Source organism: Pleurodeles waltl, chromosome 4_2 (assembly GCF_031143425.1).
Source record: "Pleurodeles waltl isolate 20211129_DDA chromosome 4_2, aPleWal1.hap1.20221129, whole genome shotgun sequence".
Lineage (NCBI taxonomy): Eukaryota > Metazoa > Chordata > Amphibia > Caudata > Salamandridae > Pleurodeles > Pleurodeles waltl.
Window position 1 is genome coordinate 622,963,512 of NC_090443.1, and position 27,324 is coordinate 622,990,835.

The window sequence follows — 27,324 nt, forward strand, 5'->3', positions numbered from 1 at the left end:
AAGGTCTAGCCTCACTTCCGTTCCTCTCTGTTGAACAGGGACAAGCACTGTTTGATTCAACTTAATCAGTGTCCGTCCACTGCTCCCTACATGAATGAGGTACTATTTTGTTATTTTTACCTTTTAGTGCCATGCAAATAGAAGATGTGTGACTGGCGAGAACATGCCCAATAGGACAAACAAAATTGCAAAGATTTACTTCCTATAGTTAACTTCTTTTTTTGCCAAGTCTTCGTTTCTCACTTTGCACTCATGTTTTCTTTTGTTTTTGCTTGTGGGCCCTGTCCACAAAGGATGAGGATTATCTTTTCTAAAAATTGCAAAGCAACATTGTTTCTTTCTTATGTGCACTTTGACAGGAAGCTTTAACACTTAATTGTGCAGTACACTCCATTCTCTTCCACTCAGTCAAAACAATCCACTCCAACCCTCTCAACCCATCCTACTCCAATTTGCCACACTCCAATCCAATCTACCCCATAATAATCCAAATCAGCCAAATCCAATCTATCCTTCAATCCAATTCACCCCCACTCAATCCAATCCACCTTACTCCAATGCACTCCACCCCACTGGAATCTACCCCATGCCAATCCAATCCACCCCAATTCAATCCACCCTGCTCCAGTATACCCGCTCAATCCATTTCACCCACCTCCACCTCAATCCAATTCACCCCTCTCCAGTCCAACCCCGTCCACCTCAATCCAATCCAACGCTCCCCACCCCACTTAAATCCACACAACCCAGTCCACCCCAACTGAATACACCCCACCTCATTTCAATCCACCCCACTCCAACCTAATTCACCCCTTCCAGGCCACTCCAATCCACCCCAGTCTAGTCTACAACACCCCACTGCAGTCCAATCCGCCCCACTCTACTTGAGTCCACCCAACTCTAACCCAATCTAACCCATCCCACCTCAGTTCAGTCCACCCCACTTCAATCCAACCCACTCCAGTCCGCCCCACCCCACTCTAGTCCACTCCACCCTTATTCAATGTACCCCCTCCAGTCCAATGTACCCCCTCCAGTCCAATCCACCCCCTCCAGTCCAATCCACACCTCTCCAGTCTAGACCAGACCAATTACTCCCCTCCAGTCCAGTAAATGTTCCCACTCCACTCTAATCCACCCCACCCTAAAACACCTACCTTACTCTAATCCATTCCACCCAAAACCAGTCCTATCATTCCAATACAATCCACCCAACCCCAGTCCTATCACTTCAACCCAATCCACCCACCACAAACTGATCTAATACAGGCCACTCCAATCTACCTCACCCCATTTTGACCCACTCCAATCCAAACTACTTCACCCCATTTCAATCCACACCACTCCAACCCAATCCACCCCACCCCACCCAGTAAACCCAATCCAGTCCAATCCACTCCATCTAGTCCACCCAACTCCAATCCAGCCCATTCTACCCCAATCTACTCCAATCCAATCAACCCCACTACCTCAACCCATTCCACCCAACTCTACGACACTCTCTGCAACTGAACCAATTAATTATATTCCCCTCTACTCAACTCTATGGCACTCTAACCTCCCCACTCCACTCTTACTTCAACAAATCCAGTCTACTACACTCTACTCCCCCACTACACTCCATGCTACTAACATTTAGCCATGATGAACAGCAGCCACACTGGTGTACAACATGGCAAAAATACATTCTCAAAACCAATAGCTCTTGTGTAGGCGAGACCTATTGACTTTGCCAATGCTTTCTATACATTTCTGTTTATTCTAATTATTTCTATCTTTGTATATTAATCATTTTATCTATACTGCCATTCCTCATAATAAGGTAAACAATTTTTCTCTTGGAAAAGCATCCTTCTTTAAAGCCCTCTGCAACAACTGTATAAATGTAATAAAAATAAGTTATGAATGCATTTCTGACATTCAAAGTTCAGAGATTAGAATATTTAGACTATTGCAGGATAAAATTTGCTGTCACAACTTTGCAGACGTATCTGAAAAGTAAAAAAAAAAAAAAAAAGGTAAGAAAACGCATAATAAACAAAAGGAAAGCAATGCCATCTAACCACTGCTGTGGAGATTTAAGTCTGAAAGTTGTAGTGCTGACGTTAATCAAGAGCATGCACACAAATCCCTGTACATAACTGCTTAAACCAGCAGCCCTTGCACTGTCAGGTAGGCAAGCACTTGAGAAATTTGCTTTCTGTTCTATACGGAAGCATCCTCTCATAGAATAATCCTCCATTGGTTAGAACTAAAAGACAGATTTCTGTGCAGGGAAAGTGTGAAAAGCCTTCTCATGCTTTCCAAGCTGTGTAAGGGCAGGCAGGGGTTCAGCATTAGGCAGTGCTAGCAAATCATACCAATTACTCTTCAAAGGGCACAATGCAGGCACCAGGCCTATTGTTGTTAGAACCATTAGTAATAATAACTCACACATGTATATTGTCTATGGAGGGATATAAAAATCACAATGAACTGATAACCTTCCCTAACAAAGAAAAATCTTGGTGTTGCAAATCTGCCTTTTCTGCATAGCCACTTCAAAACTTTCACCTTTTTACATACACTATTTTTGCTGGTTTTAGGAACTGTGCACTTTAACAACAATAAGCAGTAGTAAAAACCTTGCACTTCCTCTTTAAAAAGCACTGTACATTGGAACTTCCATATCTGACTGACAACTTCCCTAAAAGTCCTCTGTAAATAAGCAGAAAAGTTTAAACGTAATATTTGGGCAGCAGTGTGTGTATTTACACCCCATGACTACAATCTGTTTGCCAAGAGTATCACTATGCTCTGGCTTGGCTTCAGTTTAACTGCACTGTAGTAGGAAAACCTATTTTTAGATTTGGGTTGGTGTACCCGCACAGTGAAATAAAAGCTAAAACCTATTTCACTGCTTTGGCATTGCAGGAACTTTTCCTAAGTAAGCATAGATTGGATTAAAATGTTAATTCTCTATCTCCACATAGAAACAGGTTACAAAATTTGTGAGAGGACGGTGCTGACTATCTAGTCTGCCTAGATTTTTTGCTTTTGATTACCTGGTTTTTGACCTTTTACTGTGAGGGAGCCTCATAGCTTGGGACTCACCCACAGTAAACGTATGGTAAAATGGACTGCGTTTGTTTACCGCTGGTGCCGCCTTATTAAGCAAAGACTGCTGTGATGCAGCAAGGGTAGGAGGTCCAGGGCTGGTTACACGTGATCACATGTGCACACACGTGTGCACCTGTGAGAGGACTGCGCGGGGAGGATTCCTGGTGTGAGCAGGCCAAGAACTGTGCTTAGGTAGCCTGGTGCAGGAGGGACTATGCAGAGTGGGTGGTGACCTGCGGTAGGCACTATGAGATGGGGTACACATAAGGAATAGATAGTGTGCTTACTGTCTTTTCAATGTAGAGACACTTCATTAAATGTCAATGGGAAAGGATGGCCTAGGGTGCAACTCCAGTTCCCTAGGATCCACAGACTTCAGAGTCTCAGCAATGTACACTGTAACCTGTATGAAACTAATAATGCAGTATGTTACAAAAGCATAACTGTACAACTTATGGGTCATCCAGGAATGTCATCTTTCTCTGATTCAACTCCGAATAAGGGCCTTATATTGCTCTGTCCAGCTGTCCGAGCAGGGCCCTGCATCAATCAGCCAGTTGTCATTCTGTGCCAGGAACACGCCTGAGAGTCCCTGTCAGAGGGGAGGGGTAGAGATTTTCAGAGCACATGTGGCACCTAACTCCTGGATGATGCAATTTTGAACTATCCCAGAAGACTGTGCGTTAAGGAGGGGACGGGGCAAGGAAGTGATGTGGCACATCTGGATAGACCAGAGGTACAAGCCTGCTGGTCACTTCTGCCCCCACTTAAAAGGTCTTGCACAGGGGAGGGCTCTCTCTCTTGGCTGTGCTTCCATGCAGGACACTGGGACTGAAGACGGGCATCATGGACAACTGGTAAGAAGAATCCTCCTACTGCCCCTGAATGATTTCAGACCCAGAGAGGTGCGTGCCAGGTAAGCCAGCCCCCTTTACCTGCCCCCATCCCTCCCCACTCCCTTTTTGACCCAATCCCCACTCCTTCCCCACCCAGAGGACTAAATGACCTTCCAGGAGCGAACGCCGAAGCGCGTGGGGCTCTGTCGCTGTTCCAGATTGTGCCCCTGGGGTAGGCCAAGAAGAAGAGGAGTGCGGGCAGGGCTGTCACACCCCCCCCCATTGAAGGGGCTCCGGACCCCATCCTGGGGCCCTGTGGAAACTGGCCCCCTCATGAGACCAAGAGGGTGGGTGAGCGGGGTGGGAGTGCCATCACAAACTCCCCCTCGTTGCAATGGTGAAGGGGCACCAGACCCCATCCAGGGGCCCCGTGCGGCCGAAGGAAAGCCAGAAAGCATCATTGTGCTCCCCGTGAAAATATGAGGTGGCCGCAGCCCCAAAGTATAGCCAGAGAGTGCCATTGTGCTCCCCGTGAAGGTGGTGAAAGGGGGCCATGGAACGCATCCTGGGGCCCCGCAAAGAAGAGAAGCCAGGGGACACCGTCACTCCCCTGCGAAGATGGCCGCCGGCTGTGGGTGGGGCCAGCAGCTGAAGAAGCCGGGAAACGCTGTCGAGCTCCCCATGAATCTGAGTGAAGGCAGCCCTGGACGTCATCCCAGGGCCCCGTCCAGAAGATGAAGTCAAGGGGTGCCATTGCACCCCCAGCAGTTGGCAAGGGGGGCCTCAAACCCCATCCCGGGGGTCCCTGCACCAAAGAAAAGCTGGAGAGTGCCACTACACTCTCGGTGAAGATCCAGCAAAGAAGAGGCCTAGGGCCCATCCATGGGCCCTGCAGCAGCAGGATGGCTGGGCCCGCCCACTGTCCCCATTCCCAGTGCTCAGCAGTGGTGGGAGTGGGGAGGGCTGAGCCACAGTGCACGTCTACCTGCAGGAGCAGGGGTGGGCTCCCCAAGCTGTCCTCCAACAAGGAGGCATAACAGGGGCGGGTGTTGGTTGTCCTCTTGGTGCCAGACACCCCCAAAGGCACTGGGGGTTGGTTCCTCACACTGGTCTCCAACAGGCAGCATGACAGGGGTGTCCTGGTGGAACTGGACACCCCTGAGGATGAGAGAAGTTGGGGCCCTCTGCACTGCTCTCCTACGAGGCCGCAAAATGGGGGTGTCCGAAAGAGACCTGAAACACCATGAAGTAAGAGGAAAGCAGCGTGAGGTCGCATCAAGAAGCTTCAAATGAAAGTGAAGCGGCTCTCCTCTGGACCACGGGAGAGCCGCTAATCAAATATGCACCAAGCCCCATAACGCCTTGCAAGGCACTACGGGTTGGTTTGGTCCCTTTCCAGCTTGTGGTTGTCCCAGGAAGATGGGGTCACCACCAACCACAAGCCCACTGATAGGGGGAGCTGCAGGAGCAGCACAGCCTCTATCTAATACAAAGTTAAGTGTGTCTACCCTAGGTTGGGTGGGCCAAAAGAATGATACCCCCCCACCCCCCCAAGGGTTGAATTAATTTATAGGAACGTCCCTGCTGGAACTTTTGTTCTTGGCTTGTGGAACTTGGCCCTGTAGGGGCGAAAGGCTGTAATTGCAAGTTTTTACAGCAAGGGTAGAAATGGTAGCATGTTATGCTAAGTGGATTTTGAAAATGTGTGGTCCCAGTATTGTGGCAAAAGGTATGCCTTGGGAAAGGTAACATGACAAGGCACCCTCTGGGGGTGCAGGATGGTATTACAGATTGTTAATCAGGAGAAATCATAAGCGCACAAATCATTTCAACATGCCCTTGCATGTTCTTGTTCATGCTTATCTGAGTAATGAGAGTGACAGCCTCCATTGATCAAAGTAGATGTACTTTATTGCAACAATTTGGTGTTCTCACTCCCAAGTTACAGTCGAACATTGCATTGGGATACAAGTAAACATTTTGCCATGTGGGTTGTTGGATTATATTTCCTCTTGGGAAGAGAAGTATACGTGTGTGTGTGTGTGTGTGTGTGTGTCAGTCAACTAATGACCCACCTTCTAACTAAATGACTCAAATTCAAGACGGCCCAGCTGACTACTGGGGACTGGACCCTGCAGAAGACCTGGATGAAGCAGTTACCAGGAAGAACTTTCCTAGAACTTACAAAATTTGTGATTGTCTTTTTCCCCTCTGGTGAACTGCACAGGGTACTGAAGGTACCCAGGGAAGTTGCACCGAAGGGGGGCAAGAAATCTAGGTTCATCCTGCTCAGACCTTTATTGTGTGCCCTAAAACTGGTTCAGCAGGAACTCATGGCAAAGGTATCCAGTGCCAGATCCTTGGCTGGCTACAACTTGCTGCTTTAGTCCTCTGAATTATTTCAACATCAAAAAAGTGATTAAGTCGGAGATAAAACCTTCGATGGGGTAAATTAGCAAATCAATCCCACCCACAAAGCAACCTCACTGGCAACAAAATCTGGATTTGTCCCACTTAGAGCTGCTGGTGCCAAAACAAATATTGTTAGAGGGAGCTGGGAGACAACATATTATACTTCAATGGGCCTTTGCCAGCCACAGCCTTGGACACTAGCACACAGGAAGATTTTGCCTTCCAAACACAAGACAAAGTGAAAAGTCAAAAACGTTGACTGGGTTTTCCCGCTTGGTGTGTCTAATCTCCACTCCACAGCGGACAGCCAGAAATCATACTTTGGTAGCAGTCAACCATGAGCACTGACCTCTGATTAGCCTTTTTTGATCCAAAACTTAAAAAAAAAAAAATCTTATTTCCAGTCCCCCTTATTCTAAATTGATGTCTTTGTTTACAATATTGCTTCTATATTTTTCTAAATTGATTTGCTAATTTTATCGTGTTGTGTTCTATAATATGACATTGTTGGTACTGCTTGAACTAAGCACACACTTCTCTGGGGATTGCCTGTTGCTTTCGTCATAGCTACCACGGCTTCAATAATGACTCCTTTATACTGTGTTTGTCCTAAACAGAGTAGGTTTATTGAGCTGGTGGTGGTACCCATATGTTGAAGGTGAAACCCACAAAATCTGTAGCTATCAAACACTGTTGGTGCTGTAAAGGAGACAAAGGAACACAAGACATCACTCAAATGAAAATCCTTTCCTAAAAAACGGTGTAGATAGTTTTTCTCCATTTTTATAATAAACGTTTCATAGGATCAAAACATTACATTTAAATTACTTTGCACTAGGATGTATTCAGCGATATCCCAACATGCAACTTACTCAAAAATGTTCCCAACTTCCCCCACCCACCTTAGCTACATACCATTCAACCTGAGGGTATGTCCTGTATTTACAAGTGGTCTATTTAGAAGCAGTTGGTCTAGAAGTGTAGCACCACTACTGCATCCGGTTAAGACTATTATCATCAGAGTTTCTCTAATTTTCTCCATGTCAGACCTATCAGAGAGCGCAGCCTGCAGGGCATCAGCTCAAACAGAAACTGCCCCATATGTGTGCTCTCCTGTTATAGGCTAGTTCCCTGCCTCTGTAGCCATCCAATCAGTAGCAAGCAGATTTGACACCATCTGATCCCAGGCGGCCAGGTCATTTTCCAGCCGTTCACCATGTCTCACGTTTCATTCTTACTGCTTCAGCCACTGCCCACTCAGACATATCTCGCAGTCACTCAGCATAACTTTGGGTTAAGATCCCCTCCATCCGATGGCAATGCATTGCTTTGCCAACTCCAAGTCTAGCAATAAAAATTTGCAACTGAGTTTCCTAGCAGCTGGAGCAGGGAGCAAACACAACATCATCTCACTTGGGGCAAATGGAACCTCCCAGCAAGGTGTATCGTTCAAGCTTTGCACAACGTTCCTCCAGTAGGGGGTCATTAAGGGACAGCTCCACACCACAAGTGTGAAGTCCACAGCAGGGGACCCACACCTAGTACATTGATCAGCGTGCGAGGGGTAAACAGCGTGCAATATCTTTGGGCAAGATTGGTCTGATGCACATAGTTATACTGCATAAGTTTAAAGCGGGCATTTGAGCTAACGGTACACACACATATATGGATCGTTTTCCAATCTCTTTCTGTAAGTGGTTCGTCAAGCACCTCCTCGCATCTACTTTGTGCAGCTGGGAGTTTCTTTGGTAGCTCATCCTGCTGCACACGATACAGATGCGAAGTAGTCTACATCACCCAGCCAGCATGAGCAGTGCTGTCAGTGTCTCTAACGGCAAAGGTTCCGCTGGAAAACAAGGTCATATTTCACGGGAGAACTAAGCCATCGCCTTTTCCCATGTAATGAACTGGCCACCTAGGTATATGTCTCCTAATACCTCACAGTCACCCTCTTACCATTTTTTCACAGGAATCACCTCCGCCAGGAATGCAAATGCTTACAGCACCCAGAAAGGCTTATCACGTGCATACACATGATTTTTGTCACCGCACATTCCCACACCCATTGCACATTTGGTATCAGGGCCGGCATCTCTGCTGGTATCCGAGCACCGCACATGAGCAATTCAGGGAGCGTGTGCTCTGCATGAGTGCCTCATAGAAGTCTCTTCTCCCAGTTATCTTACTCATCTAGCCAGTGCACCACGTGTTGCAGTTGAGGCACTAGATAGTAGAGCTCAATGTTAGGAACTTCCAATCCCCCGGTCCCAGGTCTGTTTCAACAAAGAGGCGCTTATCCATATTCTTTTGGTGGGCCAGAGCAAGTCAACAATTAATTTATCCAGTTCAATAAATATCTTTCTGGGGATCTCGTATAGGGTCCCATGAACGGTACAGAGACACACTGGTAACACCACCATCCTAACCAGTGAGACTCTACCCATTAATGAGATGGGGAGATCTTTCCAAAACGTATCGATTTTTTTTAAGTCCTCCAAAGATTTTGCCCAGATTCAGCGCCAAGGACCCCTGTTCCGTGTAGGCAATTAGTATGCCCAAACAGTGTAGCCCCTCAGTCTCTCATAACCAGAGGTGCCTCAGGACTCAATATAGACAGCGAACTCAAAGGCAGTAGATGGGACTTATTAGCGTTCACTCTTAGGCCCGATACTTTCCTGAACTTCTTTAAGACACATAAGGGCACTGGAATAGATTCTTCAGGGTTTCACAAATATACGAACGCATCATCAGCATATATGACGTGTTGTTCCCCCCACCGGAATCCCCAAGGTCACAATGTGCAGTGCAATGGCGCAGCCGCCAGCTCCATAGCCAGGGCAAATAACAGGGGTGACAGGGGGGCATCCCTGCCATGTACCGCAGCTTAATTGCAAGGAGAAAGAGACCACACTGCCCATCTGCACTCTAGCATTCTAGTCAGTGTATAACAATTTTATCAGTTTTCTGAATTTTTATCCCAGCCCTACCGTTTCAAGTACACCCCAAAGGTAGTCCAACAGGACAGAGTCTAATGCTTGTTCAAATAAGGTAGTTTGAGACTCTGCATGTACTTTTAGTTCAAAAGTCGAATGTGGGGTTCATTTTGACTTAAGTGCAGCCAGCAAGGCAGACCTGCCTTTACAATGACACCAGGGACCGCAGCAGTGCACCCAGGGGTGCCCTATCTACCCCATGGTCCACCTATTTTTTCTTACCACCTTTCCATGATCACGTTTACTTGCCCTATGACACTCTGTACTCAGGTGTATTTCCTCTAGGCGCTGTCTGTTCCCGTTTTAGGGTCACTGCATTGGCTCAGAAAAGAGTCACTTGTGGGGGGGCACTATGTCTGCCTCTCTAAGGGTGCCATCTGAGCACACCTCAATACGGCCATGGACCCCAGTTGTAATCACTCGTCTGTCTCTCCTACTTTTCCTTTGGATGAGGGACAAGTGCCATTGCATGTTCGAAGGTGATGATCCAGATTTTGCAGATGTCTGGGTGTAAGCCCCAGCCACTGTGTCCACCCAGTCACTGGCATCATCTGTCTTGTAGAAAAAGAGCACTTTCCCATCATGCACGACTCGTCATTTTGCACGGAACATCAGATTGTAGTGCAGGTTTAAGTCACTGTGTCGCTTTCTTACGTCGAGAAAGGTTTTGCACTGGTTCTGGACTTTCTTTTTATAGTCCGGGAACACAGTGATCAGCCGACCCTCAAACTTTGGTGGTCCCCTCAGATGTATGCATTTTCAAATTGTGTCTCAGTCCCGAAAATGGAACAGGAGAGCAAAGAGGGCTTGCGGCGACATGCCGGGGCGCGGTGGGGGAACCAGCACCTGGTGTGCCCTTTCAATGGTGAAACATTTAGACAGTTTCTGTGGGTGTAGGGCTGTGGTAAGCCAATCTTTAAGGAAAAGTTCTGCAGACTGCCCCTCCGCGTTTCCAGGCAAACCTATGTAATGCAAGTTGTTTCGCCTGGGCCTTCCCTCTGCATCTTCAATACGTTCCTCCAGTCTGACCGTGGGTTTTTGTAAGGAGGGGACAGTCTCTCGTAAGCCCCACTCCTAAATATGGGTTAGATTTGTAGAAGAATCTGAATACACAATAAATTAACTAACGTCCCAAATCTGTACTGTTCAGGTTCACAATGGGAACAAAGCCCATCTCATACTTCTAAAGAGATCCAGGTGCATGGAAAAACTCAATCTCTTCATTTAGGTTTGTATAAACAACAATGGCAAAGATGAATTTTGATGCATTTTTCCTTTAAACATTTTTCCAGCTTTCAAATTCAAAATAAATTATAAAAGAAGACTGTCTATTAATGTACAGAGAAGGATAGTTTAATAGCTCAGGCAAAATATACTGCGTGCACCTACAATATAATTAAAGTCTAGGAGAAATACATCATGTAACAGGATATCTGTGAGGCTGTTTTCAACAACTAAAAACCGCAGAAAGAAATGGCCTCAAGTAAAATGAGACTGACACTGTAACGTAACAAAAATAATTATTTCACCTCAGCACCCCGTGGAAGCATTGTGCTACAAGGCTCTTGGTAACTTGTACAACTATATTAATTGGGTTGATATTTATTCCATCCTCTTGAAAGAAAAACAGATGAGTGTCTATTTTGTTACCCAGGGAAGTTTCAAAACAACATACATACTGGAAGCAAACCCTTACTTCACAAAACTAGCTTTCATTCTATCTGTACCACAACGCCTATTGAAACTTCTCTGTACAATATTAAAGATCTCTCATGACCATGGTTCTTCTAATAAGAATACCACCTTTGTGGGTTCACTATAAGTTATCCTATAGGAAAATGTAGGAAAATATCCAAGCCCAGAGACATTAGCAGAAATCTTACACATACCATAATACTAATATTTCTGAAAACAATTATATACAAATTGGGTCCTCTTCTTATGGAAGAAAGACAAATTAGTTACAAGTAAGTCATTAATTCTCAAAGGGAAGTGGCAGACATGCATGTGCATCCTTTATTAGGCACAGCAATCTATTTGTGGAATACTATTAATCCGTGATGCACTTAACAATAAAATGAAGATATGGATTAAACACATTTAAATTAACTTTAGAAAGGCACCTGTTTTATTAATACATTAAACAGATCTTTAGCACAGCAAACATTCGAATAGGTTTATTTTCTAAATATCGCATCTGTCCAATAAAAAACACAACTACCTGACATTCACTTTAATTTATTTCATTACTCAATAATTGACTAGTCCATACCTGGATGTATCCTTGTTGATCAATTAATAAATTTTCTGGTTTTAGATCTCTGTAGATTAGGTCTAACGAATGGAGGTATTCAAACGTCAGTACTATCTGAGCTGCATAAAACCGTGCATGAGGTTCACTGTGAAGCAATAGAAAATGATCATCTTCATGTTGTCAAATGGTCTTACATGCAAACATATTACTTATCTCAGGGTTTGACCTTAGATTTGTCTGCAACAGTAAAAAGAACAAGATGAACAGGGTGCACACTGTTCTATTTCAGACTGTGCTAACCTAGCCTATCAGAAAAATGATGCTTCATGCAAAGATTCCCAGTTAGTTGCATCAAGTATGGGTAAATGCAATAACTGTTGCAAAGAAATGCATTAATCCTTTGCATGTTCCCCATATTTATTTTATTTAGAACTTTGGAGTCTGGGCCTCTGCTGTGGACAGAGGTCTTCAAAACCGGTACCAGTCTCATGCGCTCTGCTGTAATGGTTTGACTTTACTATTTTTTGTAAAGCTTTACTAGTGTAGGTCTGACCCAAGAACATTTTAAGGAACTTAACTAAAAAGAACTGGTAATATATTAACTACTTGCACATTGTAAGACATTGTTTATTGTACAGCAATATTCATTCTGCTGCCTAGGTGTCGCTGATGGAAGCTGTGGAGTCGGAAAGTGAATTCCCACAGTTTAAAAGCAGGCACTAAGTCAGCTTAAAGAAATAACTTGAAACTTAATAGCAGTGCTACCGAAAACGGGTATCATTCAGATACATATAACTCAACTTTTAACATGATTCTATAATTTAGTAAATCTGCACAACACCAAAACTGCAAAATACATATATATTACCCTAAAACACCAAATACAAAGTTTTATTTAAACTATCTAGCTGCCTTTAAACATAAATGAGCTATGAAAAACAGTGTGTCAGAGCATGCTAAAATGAAATTAATGAGGTAACAGCAGCTTCTGCTGGAGACCATACAATTATATATACGAGTTGAGGGGGACGACCCAGGCTTGCACTCCTAACATTTGTTATTGGATAGCACTGCTACCACCTAGTTCCTTTCAAGCGGTGTTCTAGGCCAGATGGTCTTCTGATCCGTGGGGGATCCTGGCAAAAGCCAAAAGAAGGCACTGACATTATCTGGTTATTAGCTGGTCTCAACTAGCTAGTGGAGGATGGAGTTAGAGCACGGCAGTCTTTCAACACAATCTGTTCAGTCATAATGGATTTTCATGTGAAAGGGTTTCAGTATGATTTCTAGTGACACTAGTCACTTTCCAGACAAAGAGGCTACAATACTCTGTTGAAAGGGTGAGAATTAACACTGAGACTTTCTAAAGGTGGGAACAGTATCGCCACTTCTACAACTTCATGGTCGACAGAAAGTACTAGAACATTTCAGAGAACAATTCACTCACTCCAAAGTTCCAGTGTTATACAGAGAATGGGAACGTCACAACAATCTGAAGAAACAAAAGGGAGATCTGTTTTGAAGGAAATTATGCTACTTCTGGGAGCTATAGGAGGCTGGGGATTTTCTTTTTTTATTTATTTATAGTTAATTCAGACTTACTACATATAAGAGAGAGCACAGATAATGGAACATGCTGGCACTGCCTCTAGTGTTGACATCAGTATTAGTTATGTGGGACATACGAAGCATGGGCACACTATACCTTACATTAAGGGCTTAACCAAAGTGAGAAAGAGGAACAGAATGAATAGCCCCATGTGACCGAAGTACAAAGTTTGTGTGACTCTTCAGTGAATTATACTTAATCATAGTTACTACTGTTAAATTGGCAGGACTGCCTTGGCTTAGTTAACTTGAAGCACCTAGTTATGCAAATCTGTTTATGGCACAATTGTAATTAACTGCAATCTAATCATATAGAGAATGTATGGTGAAGCAGAATTGCATTACCTTATAAAGATAATGGGAATAGGTCTTTAGTCTCATCTTTAGGTTTCGGATATACACCTAATTATCTAGTATCAGTAGCTCTAATTCCCTGGAAGTGACAGTGAGTATCACTATTTATTCAACTGTTTAACTGGGCCACATAACAGAGGACACCAATAACAAAGTATGAATTAGTAGGATGCAAACAGAATTTCAACAGAGAGAGAAGATAAAGTGCATCTCTGAAAATAGTTTAACAGTGCACATTAAAGAGGCATGAGAAAAACTGTTTTTCAGAAGTAAAAGTAATAGCGTAAGCAGGAACTACCCTAAACAAATGACAATGAATGTATAATTATACAGAAATGAGCAGAAATGACAGTTGACTAATAAAGTTACCTTTCAGCCCCTGCACTATAACAATGTAATAAATCAACCCGTCTCTGACGAGGACATAAATGATGTTGTGACAGCATTTATAAAAATCTACATGTTGAAATGGAGAGAACACATAAAAAATAAGAACACAAGTACACAAAAACGTGCTATTAGACTGACAAATTTGAAAACACCTGTATTGAGAATTTACAGACAGAAGAATGGGGAGAACACTGCTAAATGTTCCTAAATTCTCTAAAATTGCAATATTTGGCCTGATTTCAGCTGTACCCCACACATAGGGCACACTAAAGGGAATTGAAAGAATGTACCCAGGGTGCATTCTACTAGCACTAGATGCTTACACCATGATGCTGCATTTTATCATATGGTGTGGGACTGTCCGAATTTAAGGGAATACTGTGAAGAAAAGGCAGTAACAATATGTGATGCAAGGGACAGAAACATTCTCTGTTCCCTCAGGGAAGTAATCTCCTGGGGCTATCTGCTTATTTGGAGCTAATACTAGCAAAACAACAGAAACCCCAGAACTAGAAGTGTGTCAAGAGCCCAACAAACCGTATACGGCTGCAGGAAATGAAGGAATGGGCCAATGCAGAAGGCACTGTGCTGCATATAGAGGCAGGAAAGGGCCACAGGCAACTAGACTTTGCATGGGCCTAAGGCTAGCAGCCACAGCCATAATCAGTAAAACGATTCGGACTAAGGTGTGTGTACCTATATTTACCTGCCATTTTCAGTAACAATAGACTTAAAGAGGTTGTGCATGTATCCTGATATTTAATTATTTATTACCTTCAAACGTAATAAATGTTGCTTACCTGAACCTTCCAATTCGCCTTAAATGTGAAAACATTTCACCACCAGGGACATATTCCATAACCATGTATAAATTGGAGTTGTCCTAAAAATGAGGATACACGTATAATAGTTATGTAAAGAGTCAAACAAGTTTGAGAAAACATTATTTAAAATGTAGTTTTTGCCATTCCAATTTAAAACAAATAGGAAAGGCGATTGCTACGCAAGGGGACGTTTTCCTGTAAACATCACAAAAGAGGGCCTTGGGCAGATGTGCATCACATTATACGCACATACTTTGGCACCGTGTGACTGTGGGAGCTAGTACTTTAGGCCATGTACAAACCGGTTCAATACAAAAATGAAAAAGACAAAGCTCTTAGTGTATTTATTACATTTGTCAGGAATTTGAAATCATATTGTACAATACTTCACTAATCAGTTTTTGACTACGAGTGGAATAATTGCACACGAACAGTACGTTAAATCGGCTTCGGGAAATATGAATATGTTAAATTGTATGGATGCTATGAAATCTTATTAAAGAATGTACAACACAAAGCATAAGTAACCGCTGTGATAGCCTTATTGCCCCTTTTTTCAGAGATGCTAGGGGCGTTACTTCAGAGCAGGGCAATCTGCACAGCAGAGTTACATTTTAAAAATAAAAAGCCTAGGAGCAGGAGGGCTCTGGCTCTCTCGCTCTCTAGGCTGGTTTCACAAAGTCCCGTTCTGTTTAAATCACTGCACATGGAATTCAAAGCCATCTACTGCCTCTGAGCTCTAGCTATCTAGAGTGCCTAACTGGAAACATAATACATAAATGCAGAGGACCAATGTTTTTTTTTCTTAGAAGCCCACCACCGGTGGTGCTGAATACCGGTGTTGTAGAATTCCAAGGCTATTTAGCCTCAATTCCACGTCATGACTCTTTGTTTCACAATTCCTGCCCCTGTCTGACACTTGCAAGTTCATTTTTAGCCATGCTTTCTCCCTTTTTCACCCTGCGTTTCCCTTTCTGCACTTTTTTTAAATGTGTTTCTCGACTTCGTCCTTTTATTTTTGCTCTCTTCTCATTTGCTGTTTGTCAAAGTCTGGTGAAGAAATATCAATCCTGGTTCCCTGAAATGAGTACGGGTGCTCACTACCTGCAACCACCAGCACAAATTAAGTATTCAAGAACAAGTTACTTACCTTCCAAAGCAATCTTTCTGGTGGTTACGTTAACGCGGATTCCTCACCTATCCAACATCTCCAGGTGCCGGAATAGATCCAGAAAACAAACAGCATTGTTCTCACAGGTAGAAGACACCATGCAGCTCCGTGTTGACTTAATTCTGCCCAGAAGTGATTAAGAATTCACATAAAAGTTCCACCATTGTAAATCTATATCAATTTCTTTCTGTATTCTGCCCTCACCATCAGATGAAGAGCTCAACAATGATCAAAAGTTCCAATGTGCAGATCTTTAATTTGGAACCTTTTAGGTTTGGAAAAATAAATCAATTTGCAGAATGGGGAGGTGGGAGGGTGGTGAGGAATAAGTGGCTAGTCAAGTATACACCTAAAAGAGAGTTACAGATAGTAAGTAACCTGATCTTCTGATTGATACTTCTAAATACAGATTTCTCACCTTTAGCACAGATGGCAAAAGAGCACCCTGCCACATTGGTGGGTCTATAGGAATGGCTAAAGCAAACAAGACATCCGACAGTTTGACCTGAAACAGTTTGGTATTGTGGGTGCCACACAAGGCTGCAAACTTGTACTAGTGCCCTGCATAATCAGACTGAACAAGGATTCCTAGCAGCAAGGATAACATTCATGATCTCGGGAGGAAGATTGAACGCAGTCAATTACCGCCTTTCAATTTCTACACATGGAGGTGCCGAATGTGAAGGTCTGGGTGCAGGACGTAGTCTTGCTACTGCAACACGAGATCTTCTTGAAGCCTAATTGGGGGACAGATGCTCATACTTGGAAGATCCAGTTACCACATACTCTTAGCCCAAACCAGAGCCAGTAGGATGACTTAAGCTTGGTTGTTCTCACTTCTTCAGAATTTGGGGCAGGAGAGGCAGCAGCACTAAGACATAGGGGAGTCCCATTCTCCAACCTACCAATGATGCACCCCCCAAAAAAAGACAGCCTTCTTGAAAATGACAACGCACAAATGTTTTGACATTGCGGGCTATCAATGGTGGTGAAAAGATCTAGCCAGGGTTCTCCGCATTGCTGGAAGATGCCATGTACCACCACATAGTGTAACTGTCATTCGTGATCCGGCAGGTGCTGCCAGGCTGAGTTCTTCTGCCCCGGCATTCAAAGATTCCGCAAGGTGGTTCCCAACTAGGGATATGCCCTGGCAATCCTTCCAACTCCGGAACCACTGGACCACTCACTTGCTTTATGCAGTACTAGTCTTGTTTTGTTTTATTGTATGATATGAAGGCTTTCAGCGGCAGGCGTATGGCTCACAACTCCAACAGGCTAATGCAGAGACAGGTCTCTGCCAAAGACCAAAATCCTCCTATGTCAAACTCCCCTGATGACTTCCTCCCCCCTCCCCCGCCCCAAATCGAAAGAGCGAGGTATCGGCCCTTACCTAAGAGATGATTCGATTTGATTCCTTCCTTTATAAAAAAAAAGGACAAGTTACTTATCTTCGGTACCACCTTATCTGGTAGAGACTACATCTAGCTGCAGATTCCTTACCTTCGAAAACTCCCCAGGCGTCACACTGGGTCTGTAAGATTATCCTGAGTAGTAACCCGTGTGCTGGTAGGTTGAGTCGATCGGCTCCGTGTCAGTCATCGGTGTCGTCAACACTGGAAATGATGTTGCAGCTCCTGTATAAGCACCACCCAGGCTCACCAACATCAGTTTCTTTTCATGACTTTCCACAGCAAAAGCGCAGAGCCATGAAGAACACTGACCGCTGGTGGTCAAAACAGGGCCCTGAAAGGGAAGTCCCTGCCCCTAGAAATACATTCGTAGAGCCAGAGGATGGGTAGGGGTCAGTAAGGAATCTGCAGCTAGATACAGTCTCTATCAGATAAGGCGTTACCAAAAGTATGCAACTTGTCCATCTGATAGAGACTTCTAGCTGCAGATTCCTTACCTTTGAAAAGATATCCAAGCAATACCATTCCTGGAGGTGGGCCTGCAAACCAATTTTAAACATGGAAGTCCTGCAGGAATGAATGGACAAAGTGCCCATCCCTAGGACCTGACTATGCAGAAAGTATTATCTGGTAAACAGAGATGCCCACATTATTACCTGGCAGATGTCCAGGACCTAAACTCCGCATGCTAAAGCAGTGGTTGCAGCTTTAGCTCGGGTGGAATGAACCTGCATGCCCCCAGGGAGGTTGCTTCATGGGCAGTGCGTTGCAGATCTTGATGCACAGTATGACCCAAAGGGGGGTGGTTCGCTTCTGCACTGCCAAGCCTTTCTTTGCACTCACATTTCCCACAAAGAGTTGGTCGTCCACCCGGAACTCTTTCATTCGATCAAGGTAGAAAGTCAAAGCTCTTTTTGGGTCCAGGCGGTGTAGTCTCTCCTTTTTCTTAGAAAGGTACGAGGGTGAGTAAAAAGTAGACGAAGTAATTGATTGGCCTAGATGAAAAAGGCGTGACTACTTTTGGCAGAAAAGAGGCCCTAGTGTGAAGCACCACTTTGTAAGGATAGATAGAGAGGAAAGGTGGTTTAAATGATAAGGCCTTCAACTCACTCACTCTGCGTGCAGATGTAATTGCCACAAGGGAGGCTGTTTTCAATCTAAGAAGACTGAAGGGATAGTTTTGAAGAGGCTCAAAAGGAGCGAACATCAAAAAAGTCAGAACCAAATTAAGATCCCATTGGGGCATAATCAATGGGGAAGGAGGGAAGAGATGAGTAAGACCTTTGAGGAACCCATGTACAATTGCAGACAAACAAAGACGGTTGATTAGGCAACCGCAAAAAGGCAGAAATGTTAGATAAAGTCCTGCAGAGTCCTGCCCAGCATCGGAAGTGAAATAATTAACAGTAGAATCTCAGAAAGAGGGGCAGAAAGTGGATCAACAGACTAGTCTGTGCACCATGCCACACATTTCTTCCAATGACATGCATATACAGTTTTGGTGGAGAGATGCCTGGTTGCCAAGATGACGTTACAGACTTCGGGAGGAAGGTCAAAATGTATCAACTGTTGCCGCTCAATCTCCACACAAGAAGTCAGAGAGTGGACAGGTTCGGGTGAAGAACACGTCCCTGATGCTGTGACTGAAGATCTTCCCGAAGGGGCAGTCTGATCAGAGGATTGATGGACATGCTCAGCAGCTCAGGATACCAGACTGTCGGTGCCCAGTCCTAATGGTAATAATCGGAAGGTAGAATTCCCAGATATTCAAATTTTTTACAAATAGGGACGCCTACAAGGAACCCTGTACACTAAACCTACAGCCAGGAAAACACTATTCCACTTTGAAAGCTTCCACCCCAGATGTCAACAATAGAGCATCCCGTTCAATCAATTCCTCAGGGTACGGAGGAACTGTAGCAATATGATTGAATATGACAGAAATGCTAAGACACTGAAGGAGGAATTTTTAAAGAGAGGTTATCCATACAGGGTAATTCATGATGCCTATAAAAGGGCAAAATATTATGATCGGGATACCCTATTTGAACCACACCAAAAAACATGAACAATCGAGAATGGTATGCGTTGCGAGACATTATAACATTAATAACAAAATACAGGGAATTATTAATTCCCATTGAAATATATAGCCGATAACTATGCCCCTCTCCCTAGACCTATGTTCGCTTTTAAGAGAAACTCAAATTTGCTAGACAAATTGGTCCAAGCTAAATTCATGAGAGTTAATGCATTTACTCAGAAAATTATAACAGGAGCCAATCCTGTATTAAGTAACTACCGGTGTGGAGAGTGCCATGCTTGTGCTCAAGCCATGGTATCTGACACTTTTCAGTACAATAAAAAAACTGTTCATCTGAGGACTAGGACTAATTGTCAGAACTCCAATGTTATATATTGTATTATGTAAGCGGATGGAGAGTAAGTGGAGAAAGACTTATGATCCAGTCTTGAAAATAGGCTACAGGAATGCAATTAGATCCTTTCATGCGGAAATTATGGTTGCGCAGGCATCGTTTTATACCTCTAGGATAGCCAAGTCCTCCCATTCCCCAAGAGAGATCTTTTTAATTTTTAAGGAAATGACAGCCTCCCTCACCCAGTAATGTAATTGAAGGCTCTAAGGAACACAGTAATGAGTTAGCCTGTTTCTATATGAAAATATCTGACATTCAGGCAACTCTCTCCAGCAATTATTTGTATGAGTATAAGTTACGCCCTAATGCTGACTCACAGTCTTCTAGAGCCCTACTCTCAGTTTTTCAGCCCCTGAGGGAAGACATAGTAGGTCATTACCTTTGTTCTATAAAGTCTGGATCTCCTTTGGACCCATCCCCTCATCCATCTTAGCCTTAGGATCGGATGTTGTAATGCCTGTGCTAACCAATGTTCTTAACAACTGTTTTTTGGGCATCTACCGCAACACTGGAAACATGCTGTCGCCAAGCCCCTACTAAAAAAAAAAACCCAGACTTGATACAACACTAATCTGTAACTACAGACCAATTGCTCTTCTCCCTATAGCATCAGGCTTTCTTGAGGAGCATAATCTTCCAAACTGCCCTGCTGGCTGTTACTTGAGACACTTGACAACGTTTAGATGCGGTTGGATATGCATGCAATCATTTTACTTGAACCGAGTGCCGCTTTTGACACTGTGGATCATGAAATCTTACTTCACAGAATTTTTCAAATGGGAATTGAGGGTACCAGCCTTAAATGGTTTTCATCTTATTTGAATCAGAGGACTTTTCAAGTCCTTGATCGGGCATACTTTTTCAACATTTTTTCTTTCACCTGTGGGGTTCCACAGGGCTCATCTTTAAGCCCTATGCTTTTTAATATTTTTATGGCCCCTTTGGCAAAGATTGTGGCTCATCCCCCATTAAATATAAATTGTACAAGCACATATCTAAACGTTTCTGTATATGGTCATGCAACATAGAGTAACAGTGACCAATCACCCAGTAGACATCTCAATGAAAAGCACTGACCTCTTAATCTAGGTAACCTCAAAATGAACTGCTAGTTAAAGACATTATCCAATGTGCCTTCTCTTGTGTTTTGATATGTGTAGTGACTTTGGTGTATGGGATTCTCAAGCTGAAGATGTATTTTTCTGCAATAGTCTATTCAAGCATAAACACAAACATGAGTTAGATACATTTATGAATTCAATCGATAAATGACAGGGAAATAATTGTTTTCCCGGACAACACTTTCATAAAAAAACACATATGCCCACAGAAAACATGGTTTACCTTAAACGAATACTCCAACCGCACTAGAAAAGGAAAATTCACTGCTTGCAAAATTCTTTTTTCATTCAGTGTGTGTTCTATTTGTTTCAGTTTTACAACCTACAAAGAAAGGAAGACATGCTTAAAGTGACTCGCTCAACATCAACCACAAACATGTCAGAGGAAGAATTGTAAGAAAAGTTTTCATATGTACAACACCCATTTTAAGGCAAACCAAGGCACTAAGAGGATATTTCAATAGATATTTCTTTGTAAATGGCAAATATTGACCATGTGCCATGGTACAGTGGACAGTACACAGGGAGCAAAGTTTCATGCACTATCCGTACAATTACAGGCATTCTAAGGGTATACAAATTCTTGAAACCACTTTCATACAGCGACAGAGTCTTGTGAAAAAGAAAGTGCACATGGTTGTTATAGAGGAAGGAGGGATACCTTTATGTGGAGATGAACAAGTTACTTACCTCTGACAAAACTCTTTTGGTGGATATCCTATCTAGGCTCAGATTCCTCATTTCAAGAGTATCCTGTGACACCTAACTGGAGAATTTTCCCAGCAATACTCCCTCTGCATAATGAGAAGTGGCACCACTAATATTAATTCATATTTTTTAATTATTGATGTGTATGTACTTATACTATATATATATATTTTTGTTTTTGGCTTCTTTGGTAGGCCTCACAAAACTTTTTTATTTTAATTGTACTTGTTTTTCTAATGTACTGGATAAGTGTTTCCTTTTGAGTGGAGCCAACCCTCTCCTCCCCAGGGTAACCTCACTTTCAAACTATTTCCTTAGCATTTTTTATATTACTTTTTTAATATACACCTAGCCTGCTGTATATACATTTATTTATATATTAATATAATATAGATCACCATTCCCTTTTTTTATTCATTAGTGTGTATAAGAAAGGACATCATTTTTGTTGTGGAACCCCATTTTTTCAAATGTATTTATGCTGGTTTAGGACTGTGCACTAAAGCACTGCTAAATACTGTAGTGGTACAGCACTTTTTTTATATTTTACCAAATGAATTGCTGTATACCCGGTATACCATTAAAATACATTGCAAGGTGAACCTACAAGCCCTATATATCCCCGCAACTATAGGAGTCCAGCAGACATAATGGTATATTGCTTTTGAAACTCTGACATCGCAGGGAAAAGTTACAGAGTAAAATGTGGACAGAAATGGCTGTTTTTTTTCACCTCAATTTCATTTTTTTTAATTTCAGTTGTTATTTTACGTGGCAAAACCTGCAGGAGCTACACAAATGACCCCTTGCTGAGTTCAGAATTTGGTCTACTTTTCAGAAATGTTTAGCTGTCCGGGTACACAATTGGTTTCACACCCATTTCTGTCACTAACTAGAAGGAGGATGAAAGCACAAAAAACTGTAGAAATAGGGTATGTCCTAGTAAAATGCCAAAAGTGTGTTGAAAAAAGTGGTTTTCTGATTCACGTCTGCCTGTTCCTAAAAGCTGTGAAGATGCTGATTTTAGAACTGTACTCCCTTTGTTAAGGCCACTTGCAGGGGAAAAACCACATTATTTCTTCTGCAGCCCTTTTTCCCATTTTTCCCAAAACACAACATTTTAGATGTATTTTGGCTAATTTCTTGGTCTCCTCCAGGGGAACCCACAAACTCTGGGTATCTTTAGAATCCCTAGGATGCTGGAAAAAGGGATGCAAATTTGAAGTGTTTTAGTTTGTGTGAACAAAAAGATATGAGGGCCTAAGCGTGAAAAAAAGCTTGGCACAGGAGGGGGAAAAGGACTGGCAGCAAAAGGGTTAATACAGTACACTATCGACAGTTCAAAAACACCCCACACCACAATTAGCGGGTAAGACCAAAGAACTTAAGCCACGACTGCTGGAAGAAGGTTGGATCTGTTGCAATTAGGATGGATTTTTTAATAAAAAGGACATTTGCACTCCAATCATCTATATTTTACCACAAGTACATAAAGACCTAAATATATCCCCAGAAAGACTGCTTATTTCAGCTTGGGGCTCCCCCCTCCCAAAGATTTCGAATTTTTTCTATAACTATTTGTGTGCACGACAGAGATCTATGAGGGAGATTCAATGATCTCATTGATAAAGTGGAGGGGTCATCATTCGACAATACAAAAAATCCCTTTGTGACATTTTATACCGAAGAACTGTAGACCAATACCCCTAAAGACAAAGCAGTTGCTGTGATCAATTCAAGATCAGAACCACATAAGGTCTTTACATAATTTTTGTTTGAATTAGCCTCTATGTGTTTAAAAAAAACATTTTTTCGCCTTCAAAAATGACTTGTTTTACAAATCAGAAGTACAGAGATGGGCTGTAGCTTTGCCTTGGAGATAGCCAAACTTTTCATGTCATTTTTTTAAGGAAAAAAAGTGGATTTACAGTACTGATAACCCCTTTAGACCATTTATTAAAATTGGTATTGTTATACTGGCAATGGTATTATGATCTGGACAGGACCGCATACTAGCCTGTTCAGTTTTCGTGAATGGTTAAAACAGAGGACTGAGGATTTCAGATTCACTATTACATATTATTCAAACACAGTCAGTTTGCTCAACCTCTGGACAAACTGGCAGTTAGCCTATTCACCAAACTCGCAGACCGTAATACTCTTCTGCACTTTGTTTAAACATGCGAGAACACTAAAAGAAAATCTTTCGTAGAGTCAATTCCTCTGCATTAGGAGGAACTGTACCAGTAAGAATGACAGCTTCAAGAATGTAGTAAACAGAGGCTATCATTAACAAGCACTGGCAAAGCCAATACGTGGCTGCTGTTCAGAATGGCTAAAAGTTAGTGGCATAGAGGACAGTGGTGAGGAGTGTCATACGCAGAGTGGAGTCAAGTGCTGCAGAGTGGAGTAAAGTGTTGCAGAGTGGAGTGGCACAGAGTGGAGTGGCATTGAATTCAGCGGCACACAATGCAGCTTCATAGAATGCAGTGGCAAAAATTAGAGTGGTGTAGAGTAAAGTGGCACAGATTAGAATGGCACAGAGTAGAGGGGTGTGGAGTGGTATAGAGTTGAGTGATGCAGAGGGCAGTGGCACAGAGTAAAGTCGAGTGGCAGTGTGGAGTGGGGTAGAGTGCAAAGTAGAGGTGAGTGGCACAGAGTGCAGTGGCGTAGAGTGGTGCAGATTAGAGAAGCACAGAGTGGTGCAGAGAATAGTGGTGGAGAGTGCAGTGTTGCACAGTATGTAGAGTGTCAGTGCAATGGTGCAAAGAGGATAAGAGTGGTGTGGAGAGAAGTGTCAGAGTACAGTGATGCAGTGTTGTAGAGTGCAGTGGTTAAGAGTAGAGTGTTATAGAGCGCAGTGGTGCAGAGTGAAGCAGAGCGGTGTAGAGTGCAGTGGTGCAGAGTAGATAGTTTCAGAGTAGAGTGAAGTGGGGTACAGTGGTGCAGGGTAGAGTGCAGTTGCATAGACTGGCAGAGTGTAATGGCGTCAAGTGGTGCAGAGTGAAGGGGCATAGAGCGCAGTGGTTTAGAGTGGCGAAGAATGCAGTGGCAGAGAGTAAAGTCGTAAAGGGGAGAGTAGAGAGGTATAGCATGAAGTGGTGTGGAATGCAGTGCCGTGGAGTGCAAAGTGGAGTGGTACAGAGTAGAGTGCAGTGGTGTGGAGTGGTGCAGAGGAGAGTGGAGCGGCACAGAGTGTTCATGGTGTGGTACCACACTGCCATTAAAGACAAAACATTTTCAATTGAAATGACCATTACATTTCCACAGACATACAGTTTTACTAATAAAACTTTACAGTGCACAGACGAAAATGTGTGAAATTGCATCACCTAGTTTAATGATCCGTTTTGATTACATAAGGATTTGCTTCCAACACACTTCAGAAATAACAATTTCTAATTATGATATATTGTGAAATGCTTAAACAGTTCATTTAAATGTTGTTGTGCACTAGAAAAAAAACTCCTTCCTATCCCCAGTATCCAGCAAGATTGTTAAATAAATCCTCTCACTTTGGAGTCAGCGAAAGAAGAGTAAACAAGCTCCCTCGAAAGACAGCGCCTGACATTTGACTTGGGTCTTTGAATGCACAGCAAATGTGACGAGATAATAACAAGATTTACAGGCCTGTTTAGTGAAAGGGAGAGCTCAGAACAATACTGTAAATAAAGCATGGGCTTGAAAAGGTATGCACTTAAACTGGACAGCCTAAAACAAAGCCAGCAAATGGAAAGCAAGAAACTGAGTTACAAACCACAACACCAGTGGCAAGCACCGGGCCCAATACAGTCTTGGGTCAGCTTTCCAAAAGTCCCCAAGATGTCTAGTCTGTGACCTAAAAACTTGTAAGAGCATCTTAGTAAAGAGTGTGGTATATCCCAGGCAAAACACTCCTGGTGCCCAAATACAGAACTAACAATATCCTGTTTACATGGTCTTGACCTACAATCCCAAAACTAAAACAGTGAAATGTAATAATAAAAACATTTGGATATCATGTCAAATTTTGACATCTCAAAACCACTACTCTCTTTTAAAAAAGGAAAGAATTTGCCCCAACAACTAGTCATAGTGACTAGGACTGCTTACAGAATGAGAAATATTTCAGAAATGCTAAGCCTACCCCTAACAGACGGTCATTTTAGGTGTGAAAACGGTTTAGTCTGTAGATTTACCAGCGATGCAAAACATGTAACACTTAATGGTATTGTGCACAAACAAACCAAATTTTCCAACTGCAATACAAGGAGCATTGTGTATTTTGTGAAATGCCCCTGTGATAATGGAAATCTAGGCCAAATAACACAGTCTGTTAAGACACAAATACTTCAAAAAAAGTCTCGGATTAAACGTCTTGTGAAGGGGCACCAATGGTTGATCACTACAGAAATATGAACCACTCTGAAGACTGGTTGAGTTGGTAAGACATTTTTGTTGCACAGCATAATCTCAGGGGTGGTTCTATTTCACCAGTCTTGGATATAACTGAGGGAAAATGTCAGAGAACCGCATTGCTGCTAATGGTTTAAATGATTTGGATGATATGTGGTCCTTGGCATGATTTATGGTTTTGTTTAATTTTTCTGATGCATTAGTCTTCCAGCACCTTACATATAGTGTTGATTAGAATTAACATCTCCAAATATGGTTGTTTTTTTACCAGTATATGGGCCCACCTATTATTATTTAATGATAACCTCCTATATAGTGGAACTTTGCAAATCGAGACCACTCACTAGAGCGAGGTTATGTACAGGCTGATTGCATAACTATCATAGGTAAAGGTTGGAGTCCCATAGCATCGTTGTACAATAATGGATTTATACATTTAATAATTGATTGTATAAATGGTATGTATCAATACAGTTAGAATGTAATCAGTCCTAGATGTCTGACACTTTGTGATCCATTACATATTCTTAATTTATTATTTTAAGGTGTTTCTAGACTCATAATACAGGTGCCAGTACACATATTGAATGTATAATGCACATATTGAATGGTTTTCAATAATCTTTGTCAATGCTTTTGAGACCTTGCAATTTTTTGTGCTGCACATTAGTTAAGTTTTCATTGAGAGAACATTTTTTTGCCATATGATCAAGCTTCACTGATTTGCAGTGAGAGAAAATGTATTTTAAGTAGGGTCATTTGATATAAAGTGTAGCTCTTTGCTCCAACTGACCATTTCCTAACGAGAGCCCTGGCCAGTTGAAATGACAACTATGATTTATCTTCTGCTGTGCTGCTTGGTACTTTTGCATTAAGCACTGACTGGACTTTAGGCCAGAGGTCTTCAAACTTTTCAGTACAAGGGCCACATCGAAAATTTCACAAGTATTCGCTGGTCAATAAAAATCAGATTGATGAATGAAAGAATAAAATGTAAAAGGTTCAATAAGGTTTACTTGGACCTTTTTTTGCAATTATCATATGATTCAGAACATAAGAGAAATGTGGCAATTACAAAGATACAATGCTGTGCTTAATATAAGAAATGATATACAATGAATAAAAATGTCAAACAAAAAAATGCTCTGACAAAATAATAAATTACTTAACTGCAGATAACAACAGAGGGACGGATGAAATCGTGTAGAGGGCCGGATAAGGCCCACGGGCCCTAGTTTGGAGACACATGTTTAGGCTTCCAAACATGTGGATTTTTCTTTTTTTTCACTAGTTAAGAAGGAGTCTCCTCCAT

General features: G+C 42.6%; 1 protein-coding gene across 2 annotated transcripts in view; it reads right to left on the reverse strand.

The window, feature by feature from the left end:
* Window positions 1-27,324, reverse strand: part of PRKACB (protein kinase cAMP-activated catalytic subunit beta) — a 211,753-nt gene that overhangs the window by 75,560 nt on the left and 108,869 nt on the right. For both annotated transcript variants that reach the window (XM_069232203.1, XM_069232202.1), the window contains exons 4-6: window positions 21,133-21,231; window positions 14,747-14,829; window positions 11,613-11,739 (exon numbers count right to left, since the gene is read on the reverse strand). In XM_069232203.1, coding sequence (XP_069088304.1) covers window positions 11,613-11,739; window positions 14,747-14,829; window positions 21,133-21,231 — 309 coding nt within the window. The remainder of the gene's footprint in view (window positions 1-11,612; window positions 11,740-14,746; window positions 14,830-21,132; window positions 21,232-27,324) is intronic.